The 26972-nt window shown below is 41.1% G+C and overlaps 1 protein-coding gene across 3 annotated transcripts in view; it reads right to left on the bottom strand.

Moving 5' to 3' along the window:
• The window catches only part of RASGRF2 (Ras protein specific guanine nucleotide releasing factor 2), a 502009-nt gene that overhangs the window by 97020 nt on the left and 378017 nt on the right, over nucleotides 1–26972 (bottom strand). For 2 of the 3 annotated variants that reach the window (XM_073624437.1, XM_073624439.1), the window contains exons 12-16: nucleotides 14762–14898; nucleotides 13627–13709; nucleotides 8729–8977; nucleotides 3853–4226; nucleotides 1685–1813 (exon numbers count right to left, since the gene is read on the bottom strand). In XM_073624437.1, coding sequence (XP_073480538.1) covers nucleotides 1685–1813; nucleotides 3853–4226; nucleotides 8729–8977; nucleotides 13627–13709; nucleotides 14762–14898 — 972 coding nt within the window. The remainder of the gene's footprint in view (nucleotides 1–1684; nucleotides 1814–3852; nucleotides 4227–8728; nucleotides 8978–13626; nucleotides 13710–14761; nucleotides 14899–26972) is intronic. The other variant, XM_073624438.1, reaches the window with a different exon arrangement.

The following is a 26972-nucleotide window of genomic DNA, read 5'->3' as shown; positions in this document are numbered from 1 at the left end:
TCTAAAAGGTAAGAATTATTTACAAGAAAATGTATTTTTACGCATGCTGAATGAGAACACATAACAAACATTAAGTGGGATTTTCTCAAATTTGACTGCAAATGTGGAAATATGCTTTAACCCCCCCTGGCAGTATGATTATGTCAGATTTTTGAATCTCAAAGTGGTACATTGTTTTGCATAGAAATTTGGAGTTTTATATTGTAGGCCTGTAATTCTTAGGAATAACACATTTCAATCTGTCCAAACAAGAGTCTAGTAGACATCACGGGTACGATAAAGTTTGAAACACGAAATCATAAATTATATTATAATAAGTAACTATAAATAACTATAAAAAAACAAAATAATATAATAATAATAAAATCAATTTCCCCACAATTCACTATTGCTCAATTCTGCAAGTGTTCTAATTTACTATCGCTGTTTTCTAGCTGGTCTAAAACCACTTTTGACATAAAGGGAGACTTTTTGGTTGCCATGGACAATCTCAAGTTTTCCAGGCAGAAAGAACAGTATTAATAATATAAAACTGCATGCAGGGCACTGGACAAAGCATTAGGGATGAAAGGGATGTGAAATGATTTCATACAGTAATCTGTAAGATTACAGTGTACTGTATGTGTACTTTTTGAATTTGCTGCCAGGCTCCGCCTCCATGCGTTGCGACGCTCGCAGGGAACGGAGCCTGTCACACAGAGTATCAGGTGGAGGACACAGCCCGCGGACACAGCAGGGGGACATCGCAGGATCCTGGGGACAAGGTAAGTAACCTGGACTGGGATCCTGAGATGCAATCCCAAGTGTGGTTCGGAGTTACCGCTAATGGTACTAAATTTAACCCCGAGCCACACTCTAGAATACCGCCAGGGAAGTTTAAGGAGTTGTAAACCCTCACAGTTTTTCACCTTAATGCATTCTATGCAAAGCCCCCCTTTTTCTTACCTGAGCCCGAACGTTTCAGCAATCGGGACGAGCACAGCAGCTCCAGCTGCTGTCTCGGGTCCTCATTGGATAGATTGAGTGCAGCGGGAGCCATTGGCTCCCACTGCTGTCAATCAAATCCAGTGACACGAGAGCTGGGGGACGGGGCCGAGTCCTGCTGTCTGTGTCAATGGATGCAGCGGTGGGAGTGTGCCCACATGAATGCCCCCATGGAAAGCGGCTCTCCTTGGCGGCACTCGAGAAGAGCAGCAGCCAGGAGCGCCGCTGGGGGACCCCAAAAAAGGAGGATCAGGGCCGCTCTGTGCAAAACCCTTGCACAGAGCAGGTAAGTATGACTTGTTTGTTATTTTTAAAAAAAACTAAGCTTTACAATCACTTTAAGGTATTGGAACAAGAGAGTAGCATTGCACCAGGTATCTTGCATTATCAAAAGTATGTCAACAATGGATTTCCCTGTTTCTTCTGTGATAGATTTTCTAAATATAAGAAGCCAAATTTCTATAAAATAAAAAAGAAGCGCCACACTCCCGTCCAGCCAACCTAATGCAGAGTTGAAAACAGCCTCGGCCCATAAGTCTCCCCCAAACTCCTACTCCTTTACTGTTTTACTTCACAATGACAGCACAAAATTTAAAGAGCAGAAACAATTTCTGCAAAATCTCAACTTGGTCTGCACCCGTAGCCGATTCACTTAGTATTAAAATATTGATTCATACACTGGAAGACACATTCCTATTACCTCCTGCTTGCCGGTACCGGAGGTGACGAGGAGTTGATGGGGATCGGCAGGGACTGTTTTCTGCAGTATCTGTGGAGGTACTACTTTCAGGAATGCTCCTGTCTAGTGACACAGATTCTAAAACTGCAGCTGCAACCAAGAAACACACAAATTATTAGTAGGACAGTATATAAAAAGAAATATCACTTTTATTAAAATAGAAATCCAACTTTAATCTGATGATAAACATATATTTCACCACATTGAAATGTACAGGTTCTTAATTATACAAAGCTATACTGATATCTAAGATGGATATAACATCAGTGACCTATTTTTATTATAATCTTGGGACCTTACATGAATGAAACATTGAGACTTACCCCACAGGGTTTACTCCATCAAGCATCTTGAAACCCTACATGACTAATAACATTAAGACTCACCCCACATTGCCTACTCGGTATGACAACATGAGTGGTTCTAAAGCTACTTAAGCCACTCTGTGGCCTCCATAAGTCATCCTCACTCTCTAAACTCCAGATGTTAATCTGGTACCTAGACATTGATGTTCACTGACAGAAAATCATCAAAGATGCATCACATTTCTGCTTTCTCGCTGATGCCAAACATCTCAACAGTAAAGGTGAATCACTGAAAGGCTCTCATGCTATCTTTCCACTACATGTTCTCTTTTTTCAAAATCATACTGTAGTACATATAAATGACAAGCAATAAATCAGTAGTTAGAAACAGATATTGACATACAGTATGTCTGAACATACTATTATCTACCTCAGATCCCTGAAAGCCATTGAACCCGCAACACTCAATATGACGTTTATCTCCTTTGTCTGTCATGTTCCTTCCCCTCTTGCAATGTGTACCTCTGTAGTTATGCATTACACTGGGAGCTGAAGGAGTAGGGTGGGAAGTACTGAATGTCTGCTCGAACCAAGACTTCACAGATGCAAGTCGAGCACCTCAATTTGTGTTCACCTTAAAAAGGCATCTGCTTTTTTAGCTCCTAGCTTACATTTGCATACTTAAAGAAAGCAAGGAAACTCCCAGGTGTCTACTGGAAAGATGAGAGGCGCGAGAGCCCTTATGGTTTGGTATGTACACAATAATATTGTCTCACAAAAAATTGGTTTTAAATGGAATAACAGACGTAGTAACCTATATTTGACAAAGTTGCAGCAGCCCAACTGGGTAGGACACGCAAACTTCTGAGGGCAAAAGTGGAGAATACCCCTTTCTCCATGTGCCATAAAGTTGGTCTTTCTTGATGCCTCAAGAGTCCCAATCTTAGGTCCTCCAAGGGGACATTTGGGAGTATTAAGCATTGATAGAGAGAAATAAAAAACTCATTGACAATTCAAATTGCAGAGGTGCTCGCTGGGATTTGTATTATGGTGTGTTTAGAGATGAATCGGAGTCATTATATTTTGACAGTATCTAGGCTTCTTTTATATAGCCTCGTAGAGACATTTACTTCTGCCTGTAACTACTGGATTACATCGATGATATCCATGGGGACTGGTCTAGGGACAGGAAGAGCCTTTTAGCTATACAGCACTGTGGAGTGAATGAGATATTGAGTTACATTGTTTCCAGAATTTTACTTGAAAATTTAGGCACTTTTGTACTTTTAAATCTGCGCACTCCTGAAAATATTTGGTTATTTTATGTGCTAGTAATTTCAGCAAGTGGAATACACATATTGTGTCCAAACACAATATAAATGCATTGAATGTACTATTACATTTTACTAATATTTTCCTCATTTTCAATATATGATATTGCTCCATGGTTTCACATTATTTTTATGCTTACATACTTCAAATTTTCTTTAATTTATTTCTCATGTGAGTGGGGCTTAATCTAAAAAGACAGTTATCAACATGAAGCTGCTGTTGTGATTTGAACCATGCTGTATCTTGCATGACTTGCTGTAACAGTCACTTTCGTTAACCTATTTTGTACTGTACATGTAGGTTTCACAAGTGTGCAGGGCACCTATGGCAATCAACAAAGTTTGAAAAAGTGGATGCAGCCAGAAGAACAGAAACATGAAAAATAATATAAATTTCAGCTAATAAAAATAATGGAGAAGATGGGGAACAGGAACCATATTTCTAGAAGATAATGTTCTAAAAGGGAACATGAGTGTGAAGTTGTAGCATTACCTCGACGGATACTCCTTCGTAGCTTGTTACATAGATCAATGCGAGGGTTTTCAGAATTCTCATCAACTGCACCTGGACTTTGCTCTGGTGATGAAAGTCCTTTGCTAAGGTCTAGAGGAACTTTATTAGTGCAGGGTGGCGGTGATGTGGCTGGGCTAAATATTGAAGTTGGACTGCTGGCACTGGATGATGTAGACAAGTCCAAGGCTCCGATCCTGGAGTTTAGTGGAGAGTTCAGGGACAACTTCCTGGCTCTGACGGGTGATGATGTTCTGGAGAGAGATAAGGGAGGCGGAGAAGAAAACTTGCGACAGAGGTGTGGTGACTTCCCATCACTCAGGCTTTGACTGGAAGCAAAAAAGAGTTCTAGAGATCTAGAGAAGTAGTAGAGAGAAGAAATTCTGAAATACATTTGCCAATATATTTTGTATTTATTGCAGTATCGTACAAAGCACCAGGCAGAGTACATAAAGACCATCCACATAAGTTCCAATGGGCTCCACAGAGGTTTATTTAACCTTTAATTTAACCACTTGACCTCCGGAACATTTACCGCTTTCATGAACAGGCCATTTTTGCGATATGGCACTGCGTTACTTTAACTATTACAATTGCGCGGTTGTGGAACACTATATCCAAATAAAATGTAAAACATAGAGCTTTCTTTTGGTAGTATTTGATCACCCTTGAGGTTGTTATATTTTGCACTATAAACAAACAAAAAAAAAGACTGACAATTTCTGCTATAAAACATATCCAATAAAAAATTCAAATAATCAAATTTCTTCATAAATTTAGGCCAATATGTATTCCGCTGCATGTTTTTGGTAAACAAAATCACAATAAGCATATATTGATTGGTTTATGCCAACGTTATAGTGCATACAAACTATGGGATATATTTATGGAGTTTTTTTTATATATATATATATATATATATATATATATATATATATATATATATATATATATATATATATATATATATATATATATATATATATATATATATATATACTAGTAATGACAGCGTTTCAGTGACTTAGCAGGACTGCAAAATTTCCGCGGACAATCGAATACTAACTGACACTTTGCCTGGAGCCAGTGACACTATTTAATTTGATCATGCTAAATATATGCACTGTCACTGTACTAATGACTGTGTTCTGCTTTTACTAGGGGAAGTAATGGATTCTAGTCCCTGCTTTGCAGGAAGACAGAATCTATTCACCCCCCCCTGTCAGAACTTAGATATGCCTTGTTTACATACAATACTGTGAAAAAGTATTTGCCCCCTTTCTGATTTTTTATTTTTTTGCATATTTGTCACACTTAAATGACTCAGATCATCAAAAAATGTATTTATTACACAAAGATAATCCGAGTAAATACAAAATGCAGTTTTTAAAATGATGGTTTAATTTATTAAGGCAAAAAAGCTGTCCAAACTTGCCTGGTTTTTCTGTGAAAAAGTAATTACCCCCTAAACCTAATAACTGGTTGCGCCACCCTTGGTGGCAACAACTGCAATCAAGCGTTTGCGATAACTGGCAATGAGTCTTTCACACTGCTGTGGAGCAATTTTGACCCACTCTTCTTTGCAGAATTGTTTTAATTCAGCCACATTGGAGGGTTTTCCAGCATGAATGGCCTATGTAAGGTCATGATACAGCATCTCAATTGGATTTTAGTCGGGGCTTTGACTAGGCCACTTCAAAACCTGAATTTTGCTTTGTTTGAACCATTTGGAGGTGGACTTGCTGTTGTGTTTTGGATCATTGTCCTGCTGCATAATCCAAGTGCACTTGAGCTTGAGGTCACAAACTGATGGCTAGACATTCTCCTTTAGGATTTTCTGGTAGAGCTCAGAATTCATTGTTTCCATCCATTATGGCAAGTGCTCCAGGACCTGAAGCTGCAAAGCAGCCCCAGACCATAACGCTACCACCACCATGTCTGACTGTTGGTATGATGTTCTTGTTATGAAATGCTGTATTCGTTTTATGCCAGATGTAACGGGACGCACACCTGCCAAAAAGTTAAAGTTTTGTCTCATCAGTCCACAGAATATTTGCCTAAAAGTCTTGGGGATAATCAAAATTTTTTTTGATAAATGTGAGATGAGCCTTTGTGTTCTTTTTGGTCAGCAGTGGCTTTGGCCTTGAAACTTTTCCATGGATGCCATTTTTGCACAGTCTCTTTCTTATTGTTGAATCATGAACAGTGATCTTACCTAAGGCAAGTGAGGAATGCAGTTCTTTAGATGTTGTTCTGGGTTCCTTTATGACCTCCTGGATGAGTCGGCGTCATGCTCTTGGAGTAATTTTTGTAGGTCGGCCATTCATGGGAAGGTTCACCACTGTTCCAAGTTGTCTCCATTTGTGGATAATGGCTCTCCCCATGATTCACTGGAGTTCCAAAGCCTTAGAAATAGCTTTGAAACCCTTACTAGACCGATACATGTACATTACTTTGTTTCTAATCTGTTCTTGATTTTTTTTTTTAGATTGTGGCATGATGTGTGGCTTTTTGTGATCTGTTAGCGTGCTTTACTTTTTTCAGACAGGTTTATGGTTTATGTGATTTCTTGATTCAACAGGTCTGGCAGTATTCAGGCCTGGGTGTGGCAAGTGAAATTTAACTCAGCTTTCCAAATAATTGTGGTTAATCACAATTCATTCATGATTCAGCATGGGAGGGGGAAATTACTTTTTCACATAGGGCCAGGCAGGTTTGAACAGCTTTTTTCCCTTAAAAAAATGAAATAATAATTTAAAAACGGCATTTTGATTTACTCGGGCTATCTTTGTGTAATATTAAAATTTGTTTGATGATCTGAATCATTTAAGTGTGAGAAATATGCAAAAAAATAAACATCAGGAAGGGGGCAAATACTTTTTCACAGCACTGTAGGTATATGTCAGTTCTCTGTGTATTGCCGATGATCGGCGGGTGCTGGAGGACATTGAGTGCTCGGCACCCACAGATCAACTTCTGCTGTGAATTATCACAGCAGAATCGGCCTGCCAGCGGTACGAGTGCCCCCTGCAGGTGGGAGTCTGGAATCACGTATAGACACAGCTGCTGCCCTGTAGCAGTAAAACTATTATAGGGCGGCTGGGAAGTGGTTAATTTCACTAATAGAGTCACAAACACAAGGGCCAATCTAAGTAGAAGCCCATTTACCTATGAATATGCTTTTAGTTTGTAGTAGGAGTTCACCCTACATAAATATTCTGCACAATTTTAGTCTTTCCCAAATACATGTCAATTTTGTTGAGACAGAGGCCACAACTGACTTGGACATTGTTGGAAAAATAAGCACAGTGACCACATAATAGCTGCTCAGGAACCTTAACTACCTCAGCGCTCATACTTCTATACCCCCGTTTTCCACTATAGGCCTATTTTTTGGTGATAGCTTTGTCCTTACTTTAGTGTAAACAATTGTTTATTAAGTTTCAAATTGTACAACTTTACAAAATCATAATGTTTTGGCAAAAATTAACATATGCTCAGGTAATTAAACAGAAGAAAATTGTGCCAATAAATACAGAAGAAATTGATGGGGATGAGGGTAAGATTGAGGCAATGAAGAAAGGAAGGAAAGGTACAAAGGGTAAAGGGAAAAGAGGGAGATTAGTGACAGAGAGGGGATTGCTTTATACATAAAATTAATGATAACAGGAAATTGTATATGAGGTAAGAGAACACAGAGACCCCATAAAGGGTAAAACATAAACCCCATAAAGTGTGAAAGATGGCCTACATCAGAAGGAAGCTGTGGGATATATGACAACAGAATGATAAAGTGTAACTTCAACACTAATTCTAGGTGTACCTTTTTGGTCTTAGGTGTTCAGCAGGAATCTGAATGCATCTGTAGTATGGTATGTGCCCCAGCTGTGGTCATTGTTTGTTGTTATCAGATTATCCACCTGCATAATATCACCCATTATGGAGGTCCAGGTTAGAAAAGTTAGTTTCTCCATGGGCTTCCAATATCTAGATATTGTGGTTAGAGCTGCATAACAGATTTGCAAAGTTTCATGGATCCAGGGAGCATTGAAAGTATTGCAATTTTGGGTGAACCAGTAAAGGTTGTAGATTTATTCCAAAAAGGTTGTAACCTATTACAACTCCACCATATATAGAGGTGAGTTCTTTTTTACTGTAAACTTTATCAACAAATATCAGGGGAGGCGGGTGACTGTCACTTTAGAGTAACAGGGCTTCCATACCAACAGTAATTTTATAGTTCTTCTCCTGGAAATAACTAGATTTGGAGAAAGTGTGAATTAACATGAACACCTTAGACCACTCCTCCTCTGAGAATACTTCCCAATGCCCCTCTCCCACTTATTCAGAATTAAAACTCTTCCCTTACTCAAGCACAACTGCTTGAACTGTGTTAAGGGGGCAGGGAAAGAAAGCTTTGAATTTCATGGATTTCAAAATCTGATAATTAACTTGGTACTATGGTAATCTCTCTATTCATTTGGCAGTTAAGGTTAAAATCTGTACGAAGAATGTGTTGGAATGGGATCAAAATATGCAGCATCTGAGCATCCAGAGAGTATGCAAAAACGACAACCTCGGTAGGGGTTATGCCTAGAGAAAACTGTGGATTGCTAAAGATGGTAATGAAGTTCAAGACTTGTGAAGAGATCCAGGGTGGACATCTGTGATTTTTTGGACACCTTTCCTGCATACATTTTCTAGGTTAGTATTGAAATTATTGTATCTGCACAGGAGCCAGACAACCTGCATTTTCAGATATAATGGCAGCACCCACATATCTCTCACTTTAAATAAACCTGACAGTAATTATACAAGCAAAGTAAATACACATGACACTGGGCTGTATTGTACATACCTGACTGGAATTGATGTGAAAGGTCTCTTGTATATATCAGCCAACTTTTCCAGCACCACAAATGCCGTAGTAAATATCCTGTAGGTATGCAGGAAAGTGTTGAGGAAATCGATGCTGAGGAAGCGCAAGTCAGTCAATCTCTCCAGGAGACGTTCCACGCTGGCATAGCGGATCTGAGGGACCTTGCAGGAGTTCAGGGTTTTACTAAAACAGATATCCACATCATCTTTATGCAGTCTTGCGTCCGATCTAAAACATTCATAAACAGGAAGCTTGCCTCAGCTGGACAATTCCACGGGTTTATATTATAAAATTATGGCTTTCAAAAATACAAGCTAAACTTTAATACATCTACTGAAGTTAAAATTTGGCACTGGATATAGGAACTCTAATAAGCACAAATCACCATGAAAAAAACATATCAGTAAATATTTGTTCTTTTCGTGACAGAGCATTGTTATTATGGGGCTTAACGTGTGTAATGTACAGTGCCTTGCAAAAGTATTCACCCCCCCTTGGCATTTTTCGTGTTTTGTTGCCTCACAACCTGGAATTAATATGGATTGTTTGAGGATTTGCATCATTTAATTTACAGAACATGCCCAAAACTTTGAAGATGTTTTTTGTTTTGTTTTTTATCGTGAAGCAAACAACAAATATTACAAAATAACAGAAAAAGTAAATGTGCATAACTATTCACCCCCTTAAAGTCAATACATTGTAGAACCACCTTTTACGGCTATCACAGCTCCAAGTCACGTTGGATAAGTGTCTTGCCACATCTTACCAACAGGAATTTTGCCCATTCCTCCTTGCAAAACTGCTCCAGTTCCTTCAAGTTGGATGGTTTGCGCTTGTGAAAAGGAATCTTTAAGACCGACCACAGATTTTCTATTGGATTGAGGTCTGGGCTTTGACTAGGCCATTCCAACACATTTACATGTTTCCCCTTAAACCACTCAAGTGTTGCTCTAGCAGTGTGTTTGGGGTCATTGTCCTGCTGGAAGGTGAACCTGCATCCTAGCCTCAAATCACACACAGAGTGGTACAGGTTTTGCTCAAGAATATCCCAGTATTTAGCACCATCAATCTTTCCCTCAACTCTGACTAGTTTCCCAGTCCCGACTGCTGAAAAACATCCCCACAGCATGATGCTGCCACCGCCATGTTTCACTGTAGGGATGGTGTTCTTTTGGTGATGTGATGTGTTGGGTTGGGTTTGTGCCAGACATAGTGTTTTCTTTGATGGCCAAAAAATTCAATTTTAGTCTCATCAGACCAGAGCACCTTCCTCTATACATATTGGGAGTCTCCCACATGCCTTTTCGCAAACTCAAAACGTGCCATTTTGTTTTTTGCTGAAAGTAATGGCTTTCTTCTGGTCACTCTGCCATAAAGCCCAACTCTATGGAGCGTACAGCTTATTATTGTCCTATGGCACTTTAGTCTCTGCTGTGGAACTCTGGAGCTCCTCCAGGGTTACCTTAGGTCTCTGTGCTGCCTCTCTGATTAATGCCCTCCTTGCCCGGTCCTTGAGTTTTGGTGTGCGGCCGTCTCTTGGCAGGTTGGCTGTTGTGCCATGTTCTTTCCATTTGTTTAGGATAGATTTGATGGTGCTCCTAGGGATCATCAAAGATTTGGATATTTTTTTCATAACCTAACCCTGACTCATACTTCAACAACATTGTACCTTACTTGTTTGGATAGTTCCTTGGTCTTCATGGCAGTGTGTGGTTAGTGGTGCCTCTTGCTTAGGTGTTGCAGCTTCTGGGGCCTTTCAAAAACATGTGTATATGTAATGACAGATCATGTGACACTTAGATTGCACACAGGTGGACATCATTTCACTAATTATGTGACTTCTGAAGGTAACTGGTTGCACCAGAGCTTTTATTGGGCTTCATAACAAAGGGGGTGTATAGATATGCACATGCCAATTGTCATTTTTTTATTTCTGAAAAATAGTTTTATGTATATATTTTTCTAATTTTACTTCACCAACTTAGATTGTGTTCTGATCCATCATATATAATTCAGATTAAAAAACATTGAACTAAAGGCTGTAATGTAACAAAATAGGTAAAAAGCCAAAGGGGGGTGAATACTTTTGCAAGGCACTGTATGTTTGCTCAGATTTTTTTATTTAGTGTTTTATGCATGTTACCACAAATGCATTATCCCACTAGACGTAATGTATATATATTCTGTACATGAGTTAAGGTGCTTATCTAAAGGCGGCCTTAAACATCTCTTGATAGGAAACCTAAATAATTTTGGGTCATTTTTATTCCTAAAGTGATTGTATCTATCTGTTCTTTAGTAAGGATAAAACATGTTTATTGTTCTTTTTTTATCCACTTAAAGTGGTATTAAATCCAAAAACTAAAATTTTACATATTTAAATGTATTAATTCTTAAATGTGGTGTCTAAGGCCACAATCCCACAATGTATCCTCAGCTTCTAGAAATTGCCTTATATGGAAAAATGGGAACAAGACTGGTGAGGGACATGGAATTGGTGGAATGGCATTAGCTAGCAGCTAAGGCATCTATAACATTTAAAAAAAACTCAATTATTGAAGCAAATTTTAAGGTGCTGTCACAATGATTCCATCCAGATCAGCCTCCTTTGTACATGATGCTTGACCCAACTGCTTCTAAGGAAGCTAACAGGAAAGCACAGTATATACTGTATGGTGGTTTTGTCCAAATGTCAGGCTATTCTTGATTAGAATATAATATTATAAAATAAATCCACATATAATATACTATAGAAGACTTTTATGGTACCATTTTCAACTAGGAAGAAAAGAACTGCTGCATACCACAGGAACGTTCCAACGATTTTATTCCAAAAATAGCAATAAACAGCCAACAAAGACAGAGTGTCTGAACCTAGGAGGTGACGCGTGCATTTCACACAGACCTCAGTGCTTCTTCAAACCTGGTTGGAACGTTCCTGTGATGTGCAGCTGTTCTTTTCATCCTGTTGATCATCGGTGGCGGGCCGTGGCTTGCACCCAGTGCATTCGTACTGTAGTGACTGCTCGCTTAGAGGGGCGTCTTCCTTGTTTGAACCATTTTCAACTATCTTGATTATTACAAAGCCATCCATGAGCTAATAATGTTCACACAATAAATTGTGTGAAGATTATTTTGGTTATCCAATCCTATGCAGATGAACAACCAAGCCAAAATATATTCAGACTTTACATGTACAGCTCAGAGAAGAATGCATAAATAAAAACACTTAATTTTTATTGTTACCAATATAAAAAATGTCAAACAAAACATTAAAAAAAAAAATTCCACTGTTCCACATGACATGCCCAACACCATTCCCTTGGTTGATGCCCATCCAAACCTTTTATCAACCACTTAAGGACCGAGCCTCTTTTTGAGATGTGTTGTTTACAAGTTAAAAACAGTTTTTTTGCCAGAAAATTACTTAGAACCCTCAAGCATTATAAATTTTTTTTTCTAACACCCTAGAGAATAAAATGGTGGTCGTTGCAATACTTTCTGTCACACCGTTTTTGCGCAGCGGTCTTACAAGCACACTTTTTTTGGAAAAAATACACTTTTTTGAATTATAAAATAAGACAACAGTAAAGTTAGCCCAATTTTTTTTATATTATGAAAGATAATGTTACGCCGAGTAAATTGATACCCAAACATGTCACGCTTCAAAATTGCGCCCGCTCGTGGAATGGCGACAAACTTTTACCCTTAAAGATCTCCATAGGTGACGTTTAAAAAATTCTACAGGTTGCATGTTTTAAGTTACAGAGGAGGTCTAGGGCTAGAATTATTGCTCCTGCTCTACCAATCGCAGCGATACCTCACATGTGTGGTTTGAACACCGTTTTCATATGCGAGCGCTACTCATGTATGCGTTCGCTTCTGCACCTGAGCACGGCGGGACAGGGCGCATTTACATTTTTTTTTCTTATTTTTCCTTTTATTTTTACACTGTTTAAAAAAAAAAAAAAAAAAGTGTCACTTTTATTCCTATTACAAGGGATGTAAACATCCCTTGTAATAGAAAAAAACCATGACAGGACCTCTTAATATGAGATCTGGGGTCAAAAAGACCTCAGATCTCATATTTACACTTAAATGCAATTAAAAAAAAAAAAATTCTCATTTAAAAAAAAATGGCCCTTTAAGAGCTGTGGGCGGAGGTGACGTTTTGATGTCGCTTCCGCCCTGCATTGTTATGGAGATGGATGGGGGCCGTCTTCCCCTCACTCGTCTCAATGCCCAGCCAGGGTGAAGATCCGATTGCCTCTGCCACTGCCGATGGATCCGGTAAGCGGCGGAGGTCACCGGAGCACGGCGGGAGGGTGGGCCCCTCTCCCACTGCCAATAAAAGTGATCTCGCGGCGAATCCGCCGCAGAGACCACTCTTATCAGAAACTGGACCACCGGCCGAACAAGAGGATACCGGGGTTATGGCAGCTAGCTGCTGCAATAACAACGATATCCCCCATCAAAGTAAGGACGTATATCGGCGTGCGGCGATCCAGAAGTGGAATGTTATCTTGTGTATAGCACAACAGTGGCCAATGGTGGAATGGCATCCGATCTCAATGCATCTCACAAACTTGGTCGGCTTCCTCAGGATGGAACAGTGAGGTCATTAACAGTTTTGTAGTGCTGTATGTATTATATCACAACCAGAACTACCTTCTGGTTGTTATATACTAAATACACAGATCACTACAAAACTGTTTATTGATCTAAATTATTTAATAATTGTTGAAGCTATCTATTTCCAAAATGTATCTTCAGTGGTTCTTTTTGTTGCTTACATTCTCAACAACTATGGGAAAAAAAAGGCCCAAATGCTGTCCATTCACTATCAATTGTCACTGAAACATATGACCACCTCTTACCTGATCATGTGTGGAACTGTGACCTTAGAGTTCTCCTCGAACACGTTGCTCATCAAGCCATTGCATCTAATATTCTCAATACACTGTCAAGAAAAAAAAAGTATGGTGACTACAGTGTCTTAAACATGTATGATGGCTTACGAAATTTAGGGGTAGGCAACCTTAGAGAGATGGAGATCTACTTGGAGATCTACTTGAACAACACTTATGAAGTCAAAAATCACCGGGCACAGTGTCCTGTTGTTAGGGCCAGTTGACAGAAGAACACAGTGCTAGAAAGGCAATGTTCTATGTGTGTTTTCTGCACTGTGTTCAAAATGCACTGCCTTTGTGATATTACATTGTTAATCCCAAACGTAGATCGCAAACGCTGTGTGTTTGTGAGCACAAAAATAAAATAAGTATTACAAGAGAGTTCAGGGTTCATGAGTGCATTACACTCAGAATGCAGGGTTCAGAAGTGCGTTACGCTCAGAATGCAGGGTTCAGAAGTGCATTACGCTCAGAATGCAGGGATCAGGAGTGCGTTGTGCTCAGAATGCTTGGATTAGGAGTGCATTGCAGTCAGAATGCAGGGATCAGGAGTGTGCGTTACGCTCAGAATAATGCAGGGATCAGGAGTGCGGTATGCTCAGAATGCAGGGATCAGGAGTGCGTTGTGTTCAGAATGAAGGGTCAAGGTGTTCGTTGCACTCAGAATGCAGGGATCGGGAGTGCATTGTGCTCAGAATGCAGGGATCAGGAGTGCGTTGTGCTCAGAATGTAGGGAACTGGAGTGCATTGTGCTCAGAATGCAGTGATCAGGAGCCATGTCACAGTCTGCCACAGTGAGGTAAAGTAAAGGGTTTTTCCTCCAGACATAGGAACAATGTTGGATTTGATCAGTTATGCTTTTAATTGTGTCATCAAGGATCCAGGGCAAAAAACAAAAGTACAAAATAATATATAAAAGTACTCTATAAGAGTTTCTGTTGAATCCCTGTTCCTGAATCAGGTCCAATGATGGGGCTCTAGTAAGTATAAGGGGGGGGGGGAACTGTATTCAGGTAAAAAACCTTCTGCCTTTAGAATCACTTTAAATGTCGGGGTTACTTTTATGTTTTACGGTTTATCTTGCTATGATTAAAATTCTTACCTGACTAATGTCACTGGTCCAAGCAGCTTTTTCTTGACGTGAAGGAGCCAAAAGAACCACAGTGAAGGGTGTTGCATCTACTGATTCCACCACAATTTTAAAATCCAGATGGCCAAACACATATCCAGACCCCTTTGCTTAAGAGAGTAAAATTATTATTACAACATAGAGGAAAATTATTGTGCAAAATCATATACTGTGTGTCTCCTAATGTAACCTAATTTCATTCAGACCCCCTTAAATTTTTCACTCTTTGTTATATTGCAGCCATTTGCTAAAATCATTTAAGTTCATTTTTTTCCTCATTAATGTACACACAGCACCCCATATTGACAGAAAAACACAGCATTGTTGACATTTTTGCAGATTTATTAAAAAAGAAAAACTGAAATATCACATGGTTCTAAGTATTCAGACCCTTTGCTCAGTATTTAGTAGAAGCACCCTTTTGATCTAATACAGCCATGAGTCTTTTTGGGAAAGATGCAACAAGTTTTTTACACCTGGGTTTGGGGATCCTCTGCCATTCCTCCTTGCAGATCCTCTCCAGTTATGTCAGGCTGGATGTAAACATTGGTGGACAGCCATTTTTAGGTCTCTCCAGAGATGCTCAATTGGGTTTAAGTCAGGGCTCTAGCTGGGCCATTCAAGAACAGTCACGGAGTTGTTGTGAAGCCACTCCTTTGTTATTTTAGCTGTGTGCTTAGGGTCATTGTCTTGTTGGAAGGTAAACCTTCGGCCCAGTCTGAGGTCCTGAGCGCTCTGGAGAAGGTTTTCATCCAGGATATCCCTGTACTTGGCTGCATTCATCTTTCCCTCGATTGCAACCAGTCGTCCTGTCCCTGCAGCTGAAAAGCACCCCCACAGCATGATGCTGCCACCACCATGCTTCACTGTTGGGACTGTATTGGACAGGTGATGAGCAGTGCCTGGTTTTCTCCACACATACCGCTTAGAATTAAGGTCAGAAAGTTCTATCTTGGTCTCATCAGACCAGAGAATCTTATTTCTCACCATCTTGGAGTCCTTCAGGTGTTTTTTTAGCAAACTCCATGCGGGCTTTCATGTGTCTTGCACTGAGGAGAGGCTTCCGTCAGGCCACTCTGCCATACAGCCCCGACTGGTGGAGGGCTGCAGTGATGGTTGACTTTCTACAACTTTCTCCCATTTCCCGACTGCTTCTCTGGAGCTCAGCCACAGTGATCTTTGGGTTCTTCTTTACCTCTCTCACCAAGGCTCTTCTCCCCCGATAGTTCAGTTTGGCCGGACGGCCAGCTCTAGGAAGGGTTCTGGTAGTCCCAAACGTCTTCCATTTAAGGATTATGGAGGCCACTGTGCTCTTAGAAACCTTAAGTGCAGCAGAAATTTTTTTGTAACCCTGGCCAGATCTGTAGCTTGCCACAATTCTGTCTCTGAGCTCTTCAGGCAATTCCTTTGACCTCATGATTCTCATTTGCTCTGACATGCACTGTGAGCTGTAAGGTCTTATATAGACAGGTGTGTGGTGTTCTAATCAAGTCCAATCAGTATAATCAAACACAGCTGGACTCAAATGAAGGTGTAGAACCATCTCAAGGATGATCAGAAGAAATGGACAGCACCTGAGTTAAATATATGAGTGTCACAGCAAAGGGTCTGAATACTTAGGATGTGATATTTCAGTTTTTCTTCAATAAATCGGCAAAAATGTCAACAATTCTGTGTTGTTCTGTCAATATGGAGTGCTGTGTGTACATTAATGAGGAAAAAATTAACTTAAATTATTTTAGCACATGGCACATAACAAAGACTGAAAAATTTAAGGGGGTCTGAATACTTTCCGTTCCCACTGTATATATATATATACCGTATATACACACACATTTTGCAGTACTCATAAATCATGTTATTTTAGTCTGGTGAAAGAAAATGCTTGTGGAATTACCACAAACACTTAACAAATTAAACACTATTTGCAGGATGATGATGTCTTGACAAGAGGAAAATAAGACTTTGCTCTTCTCCAGAAATATCAGTTTATGTGAACCATGCCCCAAACTTCTAGAAGTTCCAGAGGATTAGGCTGTAATTAGGCTGTAATTGCTGTCAAAGGTAGTATTGAGTAAAGGGTGTGCATACTCAAGTACATGTGATATTTCATTTTTTCTTTTTAATACATTCACAGACATTTCTAAAATTCTGTTTTCACTTTGTCATTACGGGTTACTGAGTGTAGATTAATGAGAAAAAAAAAACATTTCAACAACTGTAGTATCAGGCTGCAACACAACAAAGTTTAAAAAAGTGAAGGGGGTCCTAATACTTTAGGAATGCACTGTATAGAAGTTAAATTAACTGGTCTGTAGTTACTTGGTAAAGCATTCCCCTTGACCCCCAGGGGCATATTAGGAACCTCCAGAGACCAGGTAGGCCAACATTTCATCCCAGAGTTCATAGTAAATAGTGGGGGAAGTGAATCATTGGGCGCCAGTCACTTTAGGAAATAAGCTGAATTTAATTGTTAGCACTTGTTCAAAATGGAGGGTTTAGGGCATCAGATACCCAGAGACTAGTACTCCAGTCTCCAATTTCCCAGCTGAATAAGAGCTTTTAATTCGAATCCAACATTTAATTCATTTAGTAGTAACTTTGCTGACGGGTAGAGGGTCTATCACTAAGCTAGACACCAGGCCCCTCTAAGGCTCCAGCCTCATATTGTATAGAAATGACTCCTGCGCTGTCAAAAGGGGGCTATACTAAGGGACACTGCTGCAACACCTGTGTGACTGATCCAAACAGACAAAGTAAAACATACAAAATAATGGTGATTTCCAGGACACCTCCCACTGCAGAGTTTCTTCCCCTGGTACCCTAGCTCGGGTCTTGCTTCCCTCTTTCCATGTAGGACAGCTTCAGACCTCAACCCAGGTCTTATCTTCAAAACAAGTGTAGCCCCTCTCTAGGCAGAACTTCTGACAATACCCCTCCCCCAGCCTAAGCCATGGGGGAAAGACCCTCCCCTCAAGTTAACCCAAATAAGTATATCATTCCTTGACATGCACAACTGATAACAAAACTGCTAGTGGTTGGCCAGAGAAAGACACAAACACTCATAATCAGTCCTATTGCTTCTCCCATCTCCATTACCAGAGACGCTCCACTATCTGGTTACAGCTAGACAGAACTAAATGTGATAGACACTACTGTTTTAGGCAGGGTTGGCTACAGGTGTAACAGTCTTTCTAATCTTCCCACAGTCTGCAAGCAATATGCTTGCTCACCTTTCCTTCCTCATGTCCTCCTCCTGGTTAGATTGTGCTGTGCTTGCCCTACACCACCTTTTGACAGCCAATCAGTATACCCAATCTACTGCTCCACTTATAACTCAGTCTCTGGCGTCTGCTTTAGATCTCCTAGTCAACCCTCTTTTCCAATCCAAAAATAACTAAAATAAGGTAAAATATGGGTTTTCACCAGAGTAGACATTAGCAGCCATTTTTATGCAGTTATACATCAGTTGGGCGTATTCCAATGCCATGATTACAGAGGTGGATGGTTATGGCAAAACAATTATTAGATATGCTCACAACTAAAAAGTAAGGCCGATATACAAAGTATATATGGAGTTGAGATATTATAAAGATATTTTTCCTAAGGTTTTGCTTTAACAGTTTATTTCCTTTCTCCTAAAAAACTACTAAAAAGAAAGTTGAAGAAATATTGCTGAATTAATTGACAATCCCTTGTCTTGTTTTCTGTGTTCCAGAAGGGTGAGATGGATTCCATAAACCCGTACCCCCTTCTGTGTAGCTAATGAAGTGGCAGTGATAGATACAGAAAAAGTCAGAAGGAGCCTGTCACCGACTTGCCTTACATTATTTATACTACAACAAAGAAAGAACAACATGGGGGGATAAGATGAAAAATACTGGGGTTTCTTGCAAACTTTTAAGCTTGGAAGTCATGCTGTTTCCTGGTTATATCTGATGTCTGCACCGTTTGCCACTTTCTCATTTTCCACAAAAGTTGGCCCCATCTGCAATATCAGCAATAAAATAATCAAAACTTCTTTGTACGCAGTTAAAGATTTCCGGTAGGTTAAAGCAGAATTCTACTAATTAGTATTTGGATAATAACATGGCAACCTAACGCAACCCCATTGTCATTTAAGAGCTGCAAAATTGACTGTGACTAGAGCTTACTGTTATAGTGGTGTCCTTGTGCCTGTAACTGACAACCTCATTCAAAGGGTTTTGACTTTTGCTTCTTTTGTGTTGCCACTATTCCAACACCTTGTTTCATAGCAAAATAAGCCTGAACCATTAAAGAAGAACTAATCTCCCAAGATGCAACAGGGGCTCTCCTTGATTTGCTCCAAGTGGAGCTTTCAGTCAGTACAGTTGATTTAGAGACTGTTCACTTAGCAAAGTGAATATTCATTTTGCAAAGTGAATGTAAGTAGATAAGGTGAACCTGTGTTTACTTTTAATAATATAATGTGAAAGTTAGGTGATTTTGGTAGCTTGGTTTATGCGAACAGCTGCAGGCAGGAGCCCTGTACAAAGCAAAGAAAGGCTGACATGGAACGCAGTTCCTCACATGAAGTGGTTACCTGATGAACAGCCCTGGATACAAACAGTTTGTGTCCAAAGCCAATCATCCCCAAGTAATCACACATGTTCGATTACATGCGAATGGCTGTGGGTGCTGTTAGCCTCACTTCTTGCATAGGGCTTCCTGTCCACAACTGTTAGCATGAAGCCTGTGGAGTCTCCCGCAGGATTTTGTAGTCTGTCCCTCAATGCAAGTGTGAAAGGGACCTTAAAGTGAATATAGCTTTACCCTTTTTACAGACTTTACCTTTGCTAAGTAAACAGCTTCTACTCCTTCAATAAGCTGTCTCCAGTCTGATGTGATTGAGGGATAGGTAGGGATAAAATAGTTGTAAGTTGCATATTAGCTTCTTTCAGTTCCATGGAGGTATGTTAAAGAGTTTATCAGAAGCACAGTATTTAGTCAATTTTCACAGCTCTGCTTGTCATAAACTACACCATGCTTTACGAATAAATGTGAAATTAAATTTTGCAACCTGCGGGGGACAAATTAGAGGTCTTGATTTAGATTAATTCTCATAACAGATAACTAACTTTACAGAAAACTTGAGAAATGGTAATTTAACCATTGAAAATATCTCTCTTTTTCAGATTTTCATTGTTATATTGCATCTACAAAATGTTTTTAGAACTAGGAACTAACAACTTTCTTCTTTGGCATAAAAAAACCCTACTTAAGGCTACAAACCAAACTGCCACTCAGAAAATAATGGATGGTATAAATTGTTAAATGTTGTTTATTATTAAAGTGTACCTAAAGGCAAAACATTTTTTTCTATTCTGGATAGAGTAAGGGAGGGTCATAACCCCTGTCAGTTTTTTTGGTCATCCCTGTCCCATAGGGGAGATTTCCCTTCACTTCCTGTCCCATAGCAAAAACAGGAAATTAGGAAATCCCTCCAAAGTGAGGAAATCCCAAGGTGTCACCAGAACAAGTGTCCCTATTGGAAGATTTCCCCTCTATTACTGTTCTGATGTCAACCCAAAATTTGGGATTTTCTTTTACGGTCACTTTTGATGATAATAGTAAATAGGACAAATAGAGAGGGTGAATCTCCATAAGGGAGGCACAGACAGCAATAAAAACTGAAAAAACTGACTGGTGTTCTAATCCCTCTTTCAACTCCAAAACTAAAAAAAAAAAAAAAAAAAAAGAAAAAGATTTGCCTTTAGTTTCAGTTTAACTTACAGCATCAACAGCAAATTTAATTTTTAAATAATGTTCAGTTGTTAGGTGGGGTAAAGTAGACACCTAATGTATATGAGCACCGAGGTAGTCACCTCATTGTTTATGAGTTATTATTTCCTACTGCATGTTCCTATGTTGGCTGTCTGTTAGGTAGACTATAGACATTATTATACCTGTAAGGTCCTTCATCTGTTCTCCTCCTCCTGTAGGATCCCTAGGCACCTTTCCTTCCAGGTACCAGTGCCTGAAAACACATTAGTTTGATGGCACTGTACAATGAAGTAGAGTCTACTTGGCTCACACTGCATAACAATCCACTCTCTGTGATATCTGTCATTCTAGGGGTTGTGAGAAGATATTTTAGGCAGATATAACCAACAGTCACTGATCGTCTCCGTCCATCTACCCCCCCCCAAAAAAAAAAATATTAAGCACCAGCAGCCACTGGGTGTGGGTTTCGAAAACAGACACACAATCGTAATTGAGGGAATAGCCTGGACAAGCAACACAAGAATAGCAACAGGAAGAAAAAACAAAGACTAAGGCACATAAGCATGACCTAGACAAGAAGGTACAAAGTTTAACAATGTTGCAGGACAGCAGATGAGGACTAGGCAAATACCAGCAGGGAACACACACTCAAAATTTGAGATCAGCAACACAAAAACAGCAGAATACTCCAGCAATCTCATAAAGAAAATGAGGGGAAATAAAATACAAGTGAACACCTGAATACAAAAAATGTATAGGCCTTTTTGTCTTATTTTTAGATAGTGAGGAGTAGTTCAAGGGGCTCCAGTACTCTGATTTACCTTTAGGTTTTAATTCTTACCTATTCTATCCAAAGCTAGAAATCAAGTTTTTCGATGGACATGCACTTTAAGGTGGAACTCCAGTGAAGGGCATAAAAAACAATAAGTTGATCTAACGATTGACTTGTGTACAGCCAACCTGTTGGAAAATTTTCTCTGGCTTTAGCCGTCAGTGCTGATCAGTGTTTTCGGACAGCTGGGAAGTCTCCCTGCTTTAAAAATACTATATCGCAGTCAGAGGTATCCCCCCCACATTGAGTGTGTGGATCTCGGAATAGTTATTTTCTTTCGTTCAATCCACTGGTTGAACAAAAACATACTGTATGGCCAGACTAAGGCAGGACTTAATCACTGGTGTCACACCTCACTCTTTTGCAAATTATGGTACATCTAAAAGTTTGCGAAGAATGGTTGATAAACTCTATGAGCCCAGTTGAAAAAAAAAAAAAAATAAAAAAATAAAAAACTAAAGGATGGACTTTAAAGGCACACAGGTAGGTTATCTAAAAAAAGGTAATATTGTTTTATTAAGTACAACTTTCATAAAGTGAAAACTTTTGATACATATAAATACACATAAAAAAGGTTTTTTGTTAAAATTTATATTTTAAGCCCTCTACATGACCTTAGACACCACTTCATATATTAACTTTGATAGAACATTGCATCTAAAGACAAGCGGAAACAAAGGTTCCCATAAAGATGTTCCGATTAGGGATGTGAATAAGCGGGTTTGTGGGTCAGGTTGTGGCTCCGAATATATGTATTCTTATTAATTGCTCGACATGTTACGCGTATGGATACGCTTCTTCAGGAGCATAGAAGGTTCATATAATGGTCAGACACAAAACAGAAGATATGGTATGTTTGCTGGTAAGCAAAAGTGTCTAGTTGTACTAGGAGACCAAGAGTGTAAGGGCAGCGCTGGGGCAACACCACTGCTGGCCTGCACCCCAGGGTTGGGGTGATGATGTAGTCTATTGTGGATATTTGTAGATAGGGAAAGACTAGTAGCTAAAGGAGGTAGATGCCTTAAACCTTGTAAAAATGGGCCATGTATATAAGGTGCATCTCCCAATGGCTGATTACCTTCTATGCTCCTGAAGAAGCGTGTATCCATACGCGCAACATGTCGAGCAATTAATAAGAATACATATATTCGGACCCACAACCTGACCCACAAACCCGATTATTCACATGCCTAATCGGAACATCTTTATGGGAATCTTTGTTTCTGCTTGTCTTTGCATGCAATGTTCTATCTATGTTAATATATGAAATGGTGTCTAAGGTCATGTGGAGGGCTTAAAATATCAATTTCATCAAAAAAACTTTTTTTATGTGTATTTATATGTATCAACTGTTTTCACTTTATGAAAGTTGTACTTAATAAAACAATCTTACCTTTTTTAGACAACCTACCTGTGTGCCTTTAAAGTCCATCCTTTAGTTCTCTAGTTTTCATATGTTTATTATTGGGACGTTGGCACACTGCTACATGTGTACCCACAGTGTCGTCACCCTGTTCTAGTTACACATTCATTTGGGAATTCCCTAAACAATTAAAATTCCAGCCACAACTGCCAGGAAAATTGTTCGGGATGCAATGAATAGTGGGCACAATAAGGAGCCCACAACATGGGATTGTGGCCACCACGGGTTTTACAAAGTTATATCTAAATAATAAAAAAAATTTTTTACAGTAAAAAAACAAAAAAAAAAAAGTGGGCAGTAAGCGGGAAAAACCCGCTCACAGTTGCCCTAAGGCGGCTTAGGCTTGAGCTCCGCTGTATTACATTCAGCTCGCTTAGCCGTGACAGGACATGAAGTCCCTGGTATGAAGAGTCCTTGAAAGAGCAGAAGCGGAGGGCGGCAACGAATGGCTCCAGCAGTGTCTAGCACTCACTGAAGAGGACACATCTTTGGGGACAGTGTCGGCTGAGCAGCAGTCTATACAGAATAGGACAGAGCTGTCTGACGAATCTCGTCCAGTCGCCTCTACCTCAACACAGCACTCACCGGCTTGCATTATGCAGAGGAGCTTACCTTCAGAACGCCCAGTAACAGATATAGCAGAGGTGAGTAGGGAGCGGTCTCACTCTGCAGCGGAGCAGGAGGATTCATTGCCTGGGGCTCAAAGAGCGAGTCGGCGTGGCAAGAGGAATAGACGTGTTCTATCCCCATCACCTATCCGCAACAGAGGAGGTAGAGGCCGGACATGCTGCTCATCCATATCGCTTGGGGAAACTCTGTGCATGGATGAGTTGTCACCGCCCAGCTTAGCAGATGCTCCTCCTGCCTCTCCTCATACGGGTATATGGCTCTGCCCAGAGCAGTAATGTCTCCTATCTCTGCTGGGATTCCTCCCAGGCAGGTACCTCAAGTCAGAGCTTTGGCATCACTTGCATCCAGGCTGGATGCCGTGATGGCCCCTGTGTCTCTTTCCTCCTATACAGGTCCAGATGTCAGCCAGATCTCAGCACAAGGAACCCACATCCCAGTTGTATGTAGTCATCCAGAGTCCAACCACGGGGGTGATTCTGCTCAAACTGAGTTAATCAACCAGTTGCTTGTTTCTTTAACCAAATACAAGAGGTACTTCCTTGTTAAATGTCTCCTTTAGGATTTCATTTGCCGTTAGCGGTTAAAGAAAAGATATGGAAGGGTGAATTTTTAGACCTATTATCTTTATTACCTATTGCAAAAGAGTTCCTTACAAAATTTGATAAGAGGTCTGAGGATGGCGCTGATGATAGGCGCCGTCCTGTTTTTAGATCCTTTTTTAATTGGTTGCAGGCTTTCTGCATTTTTTCTGCAATAATAGGTGAGAAGCATCCAGAAAAATGCACTGGGCTGTTTCAGCATCTGGAGCATATTCTGGAGGCATATAAAACTTTTGGAGGTATGGGATGGTTTAGCTAGGATGAATCGTTCCACCAAAAAATTGCGATCTATCCTAACCTGAAATGGGGTAATAAAGATGTGTCTTTGCAAGACCACAACCTCAGTCAACATTGAACTTAAATGCTTCAACTTCAGTGTATAAAAAAGGTACATGTTAACCACTTGCCAACCGCCTAACGAGGATATACGTCGGCAGAATGGCACGGGCAGGCAGAATCACGTGCAAACGGACCCCCCCGGTCCCCGAGGCGGTCGGCTTGTGACTGGGAGCGATGAGAGGTGAGGGGGAGACCATCCGTTCGTGGCCCCCCCCCCTCGCGATTGCTCCCAGCCAATGAAAATCTTCCTTTGCTGCTGTATGCTAAACAGCAGCAAAGGAAATGATGTCATCTCTCCTCGGCTCGGTATTTTCCGTTCCGGCGCCAAGGTGAGAAGACATCACTGTGAGTGTAAAACACACACACACTCAGTAGAACATGCCAGGCACACATTACACCCCCGATCCCCCCCGATCACCCCCCAATCACCCCTCCCCCCCCCCCCGTCACACTGACACCAAGCAGTTTTTTTTTTTTTTATTACTGCATGGTGTCAGTTTGTGACAGTTAGTGTGGTAGGGCAGTTAGTATTAGCCCCCTTTAGGTCTAGGATACCCCCCTAACCCCCCTAATAAAGTTTTAACCCCTTGATCACCCCCCGTCGCCAGTGTCACTAAGCGATCATTTTTCTGATCGCTGTATTAGTGTCGCTGGTGACGCTAGTTAGGGAGCTAAATATTTAGGTTCGCCGTCAGCGTTTTATAGCGACAGGGACCCCCATATACTATCTAATAAATGTTTTAACCCCTTGATTGCCCCCTAGTTAACCCTTTCACCACTGATCACCGTATAACTGTTACGGGTGACGCTGGTTAGTTCGTTAATTTTTTATAGTGTCAGGGCACCCGTCGTTTATTATCAAAAAAAGGTTTAGCCCCCTGATCACCCGGCGGTGATATGCGTCGCCCCAGGCAGCGTCAGATTAGCGCCAGTACCGCTAACACCCAGGCACGCAGCATACGCCTCCCTTAGTGGTATAGTATCTGAACGGATCAATATCTGATCCGATCAGATTTATACTAGCGTATACGCAGTGTTAGCGGGATCAGCCTAGATACCTGCTAGCACCTGCGTTTTGCCCCTCCGCCCGGCCCAGCCCAGCCCACTCAAGTGCAGTATCGATCGATCACTGTCACTTACAAAACACTAAACGCATAACTGCAGCGTTCGCAGAGTCAGGCCTGATCCCTGCGATCGCTAACAGTTTTTTTGGTAGCATTTTGGTGAACAGGCAAGCACCAGCCCCAGGCAGCGTCAGGTTAGTGCCAGTACCGCTAACACCCACGCTCGCACCGTACACCTCCCTTAGTGGTATAGTATCTGAACGGATCAATATCTGATCCGATCAGATTTATACTAGCGTCCCCAGCAGTTTAGGGTTCCCAAAAACGCAGTGTTAGCGGGATCAGCCCAGATACCTGCTAGCACCTGCATTTTGCCCCTCCGCCCGGCCCAGCCCAGCCAAGTGCAGTATCGATCGATCACTGTCACTTACAAAACACTAAACGCATAACTGCAGCGTTCGCAGAGTCAGGCCTGATCCCTGCGATCGCTAACAGTTTTTTTGGTAGCATTTTGGTGAACTGGCAAGCACCAGCCCCAGGCAGCGTCAGGTTAGTGCCAGTACCGCTAAAACTCACGCTCGCACCGTACACCTCCCTTAGTGGTATAGTATCTGAACGGATCAATATCTGATCCGATCAGATTTATACTAGCGTCCCCAGCAGTTTAGGGTTCCCAAAAACGCAGTGTTAGCGGGATCAGCCCAGATACCTGCTAGCACCTGCGTTTTGCCCCTCCGCCCGGCCCAGCCCAGCCAAGTGCAGTATCGATCGATCACTGTCACTTACAAAACACTAAACGCATAACTGCAGCGTTCGCAGAGTCAGGCCTGATCCCTGCGATCGCTAACAGTTTTTTTGGTAGCGTTTTGGTGAACTGGCAAACACTAGCCCCAAGCAGCGTCAGGTTAGCGCCAGTATCGCTAACACCCACGCACGCACCGTACACCTCCCTTAGTGGTATAGTATCTAAACGGATCAATATCTGATCCGATCAGATCTATACTAGCATCCCCAGCAGTTTAGGGTTCCCAAAAACGCAGCGTTAGCGGGATCAGTCCAGATACCTGCTAGCACCTGCGTTTTGCCCCTCCGCCCGGCCCAGCCCAGCCCACCCAAGTGCAGTATCAATCGATCACTGTCACTTACAAAATACTAAACACATAACTGCAGTGTTCGCGGAGTCAGGCCTGATCCCTGTGATCGCTAACAGTTTTTTTGGTAGCGTTTTGGTGAACTGGCAAGCACCAGAGACCTAGTACACCCCGGTCATAGTCAAACCAGCACTGCAGTAACACTTGGTGACGTGGCGAGTCCCATAAATGCAGTTCAAGCTGGTGAGGTGGCAAGCACAAGTAGTGTCCCGCTGCCACCAAGAAGAAGACAAACAGGCCCGTCGTGCCCTTCCTGCTGCATTCGCCAATCCTAATTGGGAACCCACCACTTCTGCAGCGCCCGTACTTCCCCCATTCACATCTCCAACCAAATGCAGTCGGCTGCATGAGAGGCATTTTTATGTCCTCCCGAGTACCCCTACCCAACGAACCCCCCCAAA

This window comes from Aquarana catesbeiana, linkage group LG01, assembly GCF_042186555.1.
Source record: "Aquarana catesbeiana isolate 2022-GZ linkage group LG01, ASM4218655v1, whole genome shotgun sequence".
Taxonomy (NCBI): domain Eukaryota; kingdom Metazoa; phylum Chordata; class Amphibia; order Anura; family Ranidae; genus Aquarana; species Aquarana catesbeiana.
The sequence above is the reverse complement of the archived record's forward strand: the minus strand, read 5'-3'. Positions and strand labels throughout refer to the sequence as shown.